Raw genomic sequence first — 10,304 nt, 5'->3', positions numbered from 1 at the left:
AATATTAGATACCTTTATGTGGAGGTAAGAGAAGAAAGCTGATGCCTTCAGATATGAGAGGAGAGAGAGGGAAAGATGACAGTGACAGATATAAACAGACAAGTGAGGGTGATGTGCTGCTCTGTTTGACATGACAAGACACAGACTCTATGGGGTTTGGGGAAATTCAACATTGTGGCAGCAACAAAGAAAACCCCTTCAGTGTACCGTTTCCCTATGAGGGAAGACTTTTATTAAAAAAACACACAGGCTGGCTATGGAGGATGACCTTCGGAGCGCGCACACACACAAAGGCGTGGTCCCCATGGCAACCGGCGCTTCGTGTCCCAGGAGACCCAAGGGTGGAAGAGATAAGACTGAGAGGAGGGGGCAGAGGTGGTCTGGGAAAGCTCAGGTTACAAGCGGAGGTCAGGGTTCACTCACTCACACACACCGGTTCCTCTTCAGTATTTTACAGGAAGTAAAACTTGTTTGTGTGTGTGTGTATGTGGGTGTGTGCAGATGTATAGGGAAAAGTTGGATGTGAGTCCTCAGACGATTTTGTTCTCCAGCAAGGCGATCCTCTTCGACATACTCTCTAGTAAGATTTTGTCAAGGACAGGAACAATGAAGACAAACAATAAGACAGAAAATATGATAACAACGTTAACACACTCCCTCCCAACATCATATTCTCAGACCATTTCACCCACTGTAAAGGATATATTTTTTTGTTAGTGCCTGTAGGGCATCTTCTACTTTCTTTTGGAACTTTACGAGGGAGTCACATTCGCAAGGGTCCTCCTCTGCAGGAACAGAAAGCACAAGTTCAAGTTATTGTACCAGTTTGTATAGTGAAATAACCAATGATAACGCAAGTATTTTTAATGTTTGTATTTAATCATCATGTGTGACCTTGACAGATGTTAATCTGCAGCTTCTTGGCGATCTGGTTCATAGTCTTGAAGTCAGCAGTGTAGAAGTAGTGCTCTCCAGTCGGCTCAGAGGCAATCTCTTTCAGCTCATCCTCCACCGCATTACCCACTCCAACAGCGTACATCTTGAAACCTGTAACAAACACACACAGGTTTCCCTCATCTGACTAGTAAAAGTAGGCACTAAGAAGTAAGAAGTAATTTACCATTAGAAAGTAATCTATCCTCTCCCTCTCACCGTGCTCCTTGGCCTTCTTGGCAGCATCTCCGATGTAGTCCTGGCTGCGTCCATCGGTGAAGACGATGCCTACCTTGGTGACTCCAGGCCGGGCGCCCTGACCAGGAGTGAAGCTGCTGTCTGTCAGATAGCGGAGAGCCTGGCCTGTCATGGTTCCCCTCTCCATGTAGGCCATCTTCTTCACAGCATCCTTCAGGTCTTTCTTGTTGTTGAAGCGTCCCAGGGGGAACTCCTGCAGGAGGGAGATGGAAACATAACATTGATACAGAAGAAGAAGGAAGCTGATTATTAGGTGACACTAAATGACAAACGCAGACACGTACCTGTCTGACTGAGCTGGAGTACTGTACCAGTCCAACGTGAGCCTTGCTGTCAGAAACATCCAGTTTGTCGACGATCTGGTTGATCCACTTCTTGACCAGCTCAAAGTTCTCAGGACGGACGCTCTTAGAGCCATCGATCAGGAACACCACATCTGTCGCAGAGTTGCTGCAAGCTGGTGATGTCAAACACACAACAGGGCATGTTACTCTGGGAGCACAGTGACCACACTTGGACGAATACCTTCATGTACACACACACTCACCACTGCAGCTGCGACCATCGTCCATGAGGGTAAAGCCATCTTTGCAGGCACACTTGTATGATCCGGGGCTGCTGATGCATACCTGCTCACAGTCATGATCCCCAGTGGCACACAGGTCCGACACTGTGTGTGTGTGTGCATGCAGAACACACACACACACACACATAGTAGAATATATGTTGAGGCACATACACACGGGGGGTTAGGAGGAGAGAATGAAACTATGTCAGTTTGAAAACGGGAAAATCTAGCATTGATTTTTAATGATCCACTGTGACCTGCAGTTGACCTGAACAATTTTTAACATGTGTGGATGATGCATGAATCCAGTGGATCCTTAAAACAATCAGGTGGAAAAGATTGGAGTAGCCTCAAAAAAACAAGATCCGTTTGTCTGTTTCTAAATGTGATGCACAGGCTCATCCAATAACAATCCAACACTGCGATCATGCAGCTCTGCCCGTGGACGAAACATCTGCAGCAAGATTGGCTGCTGCATAGTGAGTGGCAGACAGCAACCAAAACTGCTGCAGACTGGGAGAGCCAAAGGGCATCACTAATTGGAGGTTTAATGATTGTTACTAATGGATTGGTAATAACAGAGAGATCAGTCTCATGTCTCAGTTATGTGAGAGTTGACTGAAGAACAGGAGCGAATTTCGTTCCAAAAGGTTGTTCCTGCCCTAATGCCCCCGTGCACTGGGAATATTTAATGAGTTTGAATGGTTGAATGATTATGTAGTCTTGTTGAGGCTGAGCGGAGGACAAAAGGGAGGGAACAATATATTGGAATGAAAAGATGACAGTCCTGACACCTTACCCTCAGTATAGGGGGGCCAGCAGACAGCTCTCTCTGCAGGCTTGATGGATAATGATGATGACCCACCCTGACAGTAATTCTTTTCAGCCATCTTTGTCTATTTCCATCACTAAGGACTAATCCCTGTTTTCTGCATCTGTCTTTAAATAATAATCATCTTTACTTCTTCTTCTCCCACTTCCTCTTCCCTTGACCTCCTCCCATCTTACCACAGAAGGCCTCCTGGAACTTCTTGGTGAGCTTCTCGATGACGCTGTAGCTCTCCACGTAGTCCACATGGTCATCCAGAGGTTCACTGGCCATCTGCTTCAGGGTGCTCATGTCCACACGTCCCACACCGATGGCAAAAATCTCAATACCAGCATCCCGTGCACGCTGAGCCACATCCTTCACGTTGTCCTGGGGACGCCCATCGGTCACAATAATGGCAACCTGTGAAGGAAGAGGAGCAAAATTAGATAAGAATAAGATGACCATAATTATGTAATATGTTGAATTACATGTGTGAATGCATATAAATGTGTGTCTGACCTTGCTGATATCAGGAGATTTGACACGAGCGCCCTCGCCCTCACTGAAGGCCACATTCAGGGCAAACTGGATGGCCAGACCGGTCATTGTTCCAGTGGAAAGGGGCTCGATCTTAGTCACAGCCTTAATCAGTCCGGCTTTGGTGCGGTGTGTCTTCAGAGACACCTACAGTTGAATAATAGCAAGGTTAGTGATATTAAATAGTTTGACAAATAAATAAAAACTTTGCTCAGTGCTAGTGAAGGCTAGATGAGCCCTGTACCTCATTCTTGACGCGACTAGCGTAGTTGACAACTCCCACACGGGTGGCGTTGGGTCCAACATCCAGCCCCTCGATGACCTTGGCCAGGAAGACCTTGACCTGCTCAAACTCTGAAGGGCGAACACTCCGACTACTGTCGATGATGAACACAATGTCTGTGGGACGAGTTTTGCACAAACCTGCCGCTACACATGAAGGGACAGAAAGAAGATTATTATTTATTCATATCTTAATAGTTTGCATAACAGCTGTACATCCACAAAATGATACGGAAATATAGATGGATAAAGAAATTAAGTTGATGAAGAAGGGAGAAAGGGGGGAGGGGGGAGGAGCATGGGGAGAACGGCGGTATTGAGAGGAAAAAGGGAGGGCGGAGTGGATGGAGGCTGATGAGAAAGTGGGAGGAAACAGAAAAACAGGATGCAGGGAGGCAACAGGGGTGGAGAGAGCTGAGGGTGGAGGGAGAGATGGAGAAAAGCTTGGCCAGAAAAACAAGTATGAAGGACAGAGAAAGATCAAATGAGAAGCCATGTGCTTTAAATATATTAAAAATAATTTTTCAAAAAGAGTACCTCTTAGATAATAATATTAATAAATTATTATTAGAATGACAACTGAGCAAAATCAGGAAGACTGTGAACTCAAAAAAAGCTCAACAAAGGGGGACCTGGAGTTGGGTTTTTTTTGTCAAAATTGTTATATTATTATTATAATAAACATTTTTGCTGAACAAGCTTTAACTGTTGGAGCTACCTCGTGTGTGAAGGACAGAAAGCTGTTTTTGTGATAGTGTCTGGTAATAATAATAAAGCTAGACTGTTTGCAACAGGGAGGATGTGTCGGATTTTCAGTGACAGTCCAGGAATTTGAGGCCTTGTTAAATTATCTGTCGCTAAAACTTCCAGTGTCTATTAAACATCACTGATCTCCCTTCTCACCCTTCACCTCTCTCCCTCCCTTCAGTTTTTCCTCCTACAAACTTCTCCACCTTCTACTCCATCACACACACATACACACACACACACACACACAGACAGAGCGTGCCAACTGCCACACTCCCTCCTGAAACAGTCATTCAAACTGTGCACGTCATACACCATCCAACCACCAGCAACAACACAGAAACCACTGCGGTGTTTAACATTGGCTGACTAATAACTTCTAATCAATAAATGCACAAATACATGGAAAAATATAGAAATCAGTATAACTGGAATTATATTCTTTTTGCCTTAAACAAAATAATCACAATACTGAAACAATTATCCAAACCAATTTAAATGTAAAGCATGACTAAGCTAAATAAATACTTGACTTTTCCCACTCCTCTCCTTCAATTCTGTTTCCTCTGGGAGTTTATACCACATGAAACTAGTTCAAACACATCATGCCACCATGGATATATGGAAAAGACTGACCACAGACCAGAGGGACCCATTACAAGAATTAAAGTTGGGTCCTTCACTAACAAGAATTGAATAGAATTTTAGAGGAATATAATATAAAGTCAAGAATTAATTTAGCTTAATCATGTTATAACGTCTATTCTGAGGTCTACTGTTCTCAGAGTTACATTTTTTAAGGATAAGGAGTGAAAAACCAGTGTTAGATGTCAGGTATCACACCATCAGAGACTCTGAGTCCTCGACTGGAGTTAGGATCAGCTTTAGGGGTTAAAGGTCATCATTCTCACCCATGGCGGCAGCCGTGCGGAGGTCCACGGTGGCAGTGGCTTGAGCTCCTATGAGGCAGAGCAGCAGCAGGAACAGCGGTGGGGTGGGCGTCATGGTGACAGCAACAGAAGGGTGACGAGTAAACGCGGGGGTCTGAGTGCGTCCACAGACGGTCCTAGAGTGAGCAGCCAGAAAGGAGACAGAGCAGGGCGAAGGGAGTTCCAGGCGAGGGGGACGGCCACAGAGTGAGACTGAGTGACTCTGAGCTGCAGGTTATCAATGCAAGTGCTTCACACACTCAGCCCACAGACAGCCCCCCTCAGCTGCAGCATGTGTGTGTGTAAATGTGTGTGCGTCTGTGGGGAAGAGAGGGAAATACCTGCTCTGGGAGGACCTAAAATGGTGGGCAGAGAAAGACAAACACACCTTGATATAGCTAGGATGGACAGGTATATGTGTGTGTGTGTGTGAGAGAGAGAGAGAGAGAGTACCTGAGTGCGTACAGTATGTGTGTCTGGCTGGGGGTACAGGAGCGGCTGGGGTTTGGTGCAGAGTGTGTGCCAACGCAGCCGCCCCAGGTTGGATTTGGCCAAAGCTCAAATAAACACCAACATGAATTCCTCTTTTCTCCCCGTGTTCCCTCATATGGCAAACACACATTTATGGTGCGGAAGTGAAAGAGAGCCACCGTACACAGCCTACAGTGTTCCTGCTGCTCTGCACGTTGGGATGTGTGTGTGCAATTTCTGCATAAGCATGCATTTCTGTATAACCTGAAGTATACAAGCCAATTCCTTGATTCTTGAAGTACAGCTCAGTTTAGTTCAGTGCTCCTTAATTATACATAACATGTTTGTTTTTTTGTCACTTGTTTGGTCATTTTGCTCCCATCCTTCCTACTTAGCATTTTTGTAGATTTTTAAAGCCTCTGACTTCGCTTCAATATATTTTAAGATCAAATTTACCACAGAACAGATAGCAAAAACATACAAATAGAAGGTAAAGATTCCCAGATCGCAACCAGATCAAAAGAAGAAACCAATTTCACTCTGACTCTTCTTCCCGCCTATTTCTCCATTACGCTCCTCTCCACTGACAGGTAGGCAGGTAGACCCAGTAAACACAGTAGGAAAACACACTTTCATCAATACGCCCACATACACATCTTTAATCTCTCTATGGAGTCCACAGACACATTAAACAGAGACCCCTCTTTTACCCTCTCGACATCCCGCTCCACCCGACCCAGCCCTGCATTCCTCTACACCTCCCCTTCCTCCTCCTCCACACACACACACACCTTCATCCACACACACGACCTGAACAAGCCGCAATTCAGGGGGTAGTCTGGGAGGGGAAGAGGAGTTGGGGCTTAGGCTGTACAGTAACTAACCAGACAGATGTCCTACTGAACTGAACAAGCTGTAAAATCTACAGTGTGTGTGTGTGTGTGTTATGGTGGTGATGGGATGGACATGAAAGATTTGAGATGTTATTCCTGGACATCATGTCAACTCTGGGAATGGGCTATTTGGCTTATAAGAGAAGACACAACAGAGACACACGTACACATATTCGTGTAAACACACAAACATATACAGCACATTCACAAACACACACACAGGTTATGTAACCACGCCTGCTTGGCAGGCAGGACAAACACAAACATAAGCAGGTAGCTGGATGAGCCTTACCTGCATCCATCAGCATTTGTGAACTATTTCACAACGCCAGGAAATTCACTAATTTTTCATGCTGTGTTTACATACAATTAGAGTGACACAGCAACAGAGGACTGTTGAGATGTGGGCGTTAAGAAAAAAGGCCTGAAATGTGTCTAAACTGATAAAAAATGACAATCTGCTGTGTGTATTCAACATGATATTACAGTTTTAGAAGGTCAGTTCCAATAAAAACCTTTACTATTCACATTATACCTTCGAAGTAGGACTGCAAGAAGATTTTTTAAATTATTATTTTTCAATTAATCATTTAGTCTAAAAAAATTTCAGAAAGTCATTAAAATTAGAGTCCAATGAGACATTTACATACGTCTTGTTTTGTCCGACCAAACCCCCAAAATATTTACAATAATGTAAAACAGAGAGAAGCAGCAAATCCTCACATTTGAGAAGCTTGAATTAGTGAATGTTTGATATTTTTGACTTTTAATGATTGATGATTTATCTATAGCCGAAAACAATCAATCACATTTCAAAATGTTACCAATTTTGATAGTGACTTTTCTACTTTTAAGAAAAATACCCCAAAATTTACTGGTTCAAGCTTCTCAAATGTGAATTTTTTCATTGTTTTTCTTAGTCTTCTTTGATAGTTAGCATATTAATCAATAATTTAAAAAAGCCTTATTTGCAGCCCTAGATTCATCAACTATCAAACTTGTTGATGATTAATATCATTTTCAGCACTAATTCAATGGTTTGTCACACTCAGCACCACTAAGTTTAGTGACAAATCAGTGTAGCAAATTTACCCTAACCCCAAAAGATATTTTCTGTTTTCCCTTTTCTCCTCATCCATTTACTTTCCAGTAGCAAAATAGAAATCTAATATAAAGACATAGCATATTTGCTTTTTTTTTTTTTTACTGAAAAAGGAAATGTTCCTGTAAGTCCTCTTTCACTGCCAACAGCCAAGCCACCTCAGGGAGCTCAATTTAGAGAATATTCATCACAATAGTACTGCCAGACCCATAGAGTAAATGAAAACAAGTCTAAAACAAACAAATTCCTCCATCTCAGCCACACTGCATGCCATTAGGCATTTTTATACAAGACCACATTCAAATAACACCACTTCCAGTGAATATGTTTACTATCAACATGGTTAGGTGAGATATTTTATCTCTGTCAAATCTGGACCCTCCACTGTTTGTCTTCATTTTACACAACATTTAAATCTCTCTAAATCAGTCAAATCTATTCATTCTATCAAAATAAGTTGTTGTTGTTCTCCCGAGGCACTCTCCCTCGTATTCCCTGTTTTTCCAAACCCAACACAAGTCTATTTGTCGTATCTTTTCAAAACAAACCAAAAATCAACATGGTAATGGCATCTGAACCAGAGAACCAAAAGGACTGGAGGATCTCCAAACCATGTTTCAGCTTTGTTTCACAACAAACATTATTACTTTCAATCAGTTATATCAATAAACTTTATCCACTAATATCAATAAACTCTTGTTACTTGACTGTATCCAGCAAGGTTTTTTTGACTTTTTTCCCTGTCAGTGTGTGCCTGTGTGTGTGTGCCTGTGTGTGTGTGTGTGTGTGTGTGTGTGTACAGTCACAGGGTTTGGAAAGACTGCCAGGATTTCGTGTTTGACCACATCCATAAATATTGAAACAAGTTCCCTTTCTTCAAATCTCAGAATACTGAGTAAATATTGACACGATAGAATCGGGGTGGACTGAAGCATCCCATACCTATGCTTACACACACTCACATATGCACATACATCAACACACACCACACACACATATGGAAAAATGTATTGAAAAGTTAAAGCTACACAAAACCCTCCTCAGCCACACATGCAAGCTCACTGACACATAAATATAACGAAATATGAAACTATGCGTACTGACACGTGGACTTCACCAAGAGACAGATTCACAAAGTGATGGGCTTCACCTACGCGCAAATAAAACTCTAATCCAGAGTAAAACCTTTGCTACACTAGGTTTGAATAGAGCTCTCACACTAAAGGTTTCATTCCACAAATGAATGTGGTGTGTGTGTGTTTCTTTATGCAAGAGAGTTTTCTGCACTGCAAAAGAAGTTTTTCATTTTTATGTGTGTATTTCTGTGTGTGTGTGTGTGTGTGTGTGTGTGCACGCGCTGCACTTCTCCTGCCAACAGTAACAGCTCAGTAGCCAGTGAACAGGAAGAGAGAGGTTCATTAAAAACCCAAATACAGCAGTTACATAACCACCAGTTCTGTTCATCCCAGAACCCCCTGTGCTACGAAGGAACACACTCCTTCCTCATTCCCCATCTTCTTCTCCCTCCCACGTCTGCTGGCAGAGCCCACCCATCAGCCTTTCCTCCTCCCATAGCAACAGCTCATCTCAGCTCTCCTCCCTTGTTCCCAGACCAACACACTGCCTCACTCCTCCGTCTCACCCCCTCCTTTATCCGCTCCCCTGGTCCCTGCCACCTCCTCCTTGCACTCTTCAAACAGTTCCTTCTCTTACTCCCACATCATCATCCAAGCATCACTTCAAACTTAACTTTACATACAGCAGGACTACGAACCAGGAATATTAACTAGAGTTAAAACAAGAAACTTTTTGTTGAAAATGACACGCTGGTCCCAAACGTCTTTTCTATTCTCAGGAAAATGCCTTCAGCTCTTTCAGAGGTGAAGTTTCATACACGGATTTGGTTTCCACAAGCCCTTACAACTAATTTGCATACGAAGAATAAACAGAGCGGAAAGTGCAGTAAGTGTGTGAACACAGCAGATGGCAACACAGATTAAGGATTTGGGCTGTATCAGTGATTGTCTGGGATACCTCTACCCTAGAAATGTCTCCTCCAGCGGATTAGCGATTGTCTCACACACACACACACACACACACACACACACACACACACACACACACACACACACACACACACGATGGAGGAATGTCTGGGAAACAGCGTGCTGTTAAATAAATCTCAGCATGCGGCCATCTCACACGAAAGAACAGCGCTCTCTTGTGGCCTACAGACAGACCTGAAATATATATATTTAGGTCTTTAGATATATATATATCTTACTTGAATCCGAGGCCCTGGAACATTTGCTACCAGGCTGCGAGGAAACACTTCACTTTAAGTCCCCCTGTTTAGCATTTATAAGCAGAATAAAAACATTTAATAAAAAGGTTTATAACAAAGTATAATGTAGTTATACGCAGATGTAAGGACATTTTAACGTGCTTATTAATGTACAATATTTGTCAACAATTCTAACTTATCCCATGAAAATATTTTATATTTTTACAACTGTGTTTTACTATATTGTCATTCATTATCTGTTTATACAGCAGCCTGGAGGCGTTACAGTTGTTGACAAATACACTAATAAACACTCATATCTGCTTACAACAATATCATAGTGTGTTATAAACCATTTATTAAATGTTTACATACTGAATGTAAATGCTAAATACATCAAAATGTACGTCGTAGAAAAGGTTTCAGTCGTAGTCATCTGGACACTGTTCTCAGAATCAAGACGTGAAAACAGTGTCCAGATGACTACGA

General features: G+C 42.7%; 1 protein-coding gene across 2 annotated transcripts; it reads right to left on the bottom strand.

The window, feature by feature from the left end:
• Nucleotides 1-204: 204 nt before the first annotated feature.
• Nucleotides 205-8,665, bottom strand: matn1 (matrilin 1). Of its 2 annotated transcripts, XM_044172562.1 has the most exons (10): nucleotides 5,048-8,640; nucleotides 3,352-3,536; nucleotides 3,090-3,254; nucleotides 2,768-2,990; nucleotides 1,739-1,861; nucleotides 1,476-1,648; nucleotides 1,153-1,384; nucleotides 895-1,047; nucleotides 705-785; nucleotides 205-580 (listed from the first exon to the last, which is right to left on the bottom strand). In XM_044172562.1, the coding sequence occupies exons 1-10, from the start codon at nucleotides 5,139-5,141 to the stop codon at nucleotides 531-533; spliced, it is 1,479 nt and encodes a 492-aa protein (XP_044028497.1). In that variant the 5' UTR covers nucleotides 5,142-8,640; the 3' UTR covers nucleotides 205-530. The 2 variants fall into 2 exon arrangements, with proteins under 2 accessions (XP_044028497.1, XP_044028498.1); XM_044172563.1 differs by lacking the exon at nucleotides 1,739-1,861 and having other exon boundaries at nucleotides 205-582; nucleotides 706-785; nucleotides 5,048-8,665.
• Nucleotides 8,666-10,304: the final 1,639 nt, after the last annotated feature.

This window comes from Siniperca chuatsi, linkage group LG17, assembly GCF_020085105.1.
Source record: "Siniperca chuatsi isolate FFG_IHB_CAS linkage group LG17, ASM2008510v1, whole genome shotgun sequence".
NCBI lineage: Eukaryota > Metazoa > Chordata > Actinopteri > Centrarchiformes > Sinipercidae > Siniperca > Siniperca chuatsi.
This window is presented reverse-complemented; position numbering and strand designations above follow the sequence as displayed.

Bases quoted from the DNA above. Each gene is read 5' to 3' on its own strand.
- matn1 (XM_044172562.1), bottom strand. From the start codon at position 5,141: ATGACGCCCACCCCACCGCTGTTCCTGCTGCTGCTCTGCCTCATAGGA. The intron at 3,537-5,047 runs GTGAGAATGATG...CTTCATGTGTAG, and splicing joins CCGCACGGCTGCCGCCATGG to CGGCAGGTTTGTGCAAAACT. The intron at 3,255-3,351 runs GTACAGGGCTCA...ATTCAACTGTAG, and splicing joins CTAGTCGCGTCAAGAATGAG to GTGTCTCTGAAGACACACCG.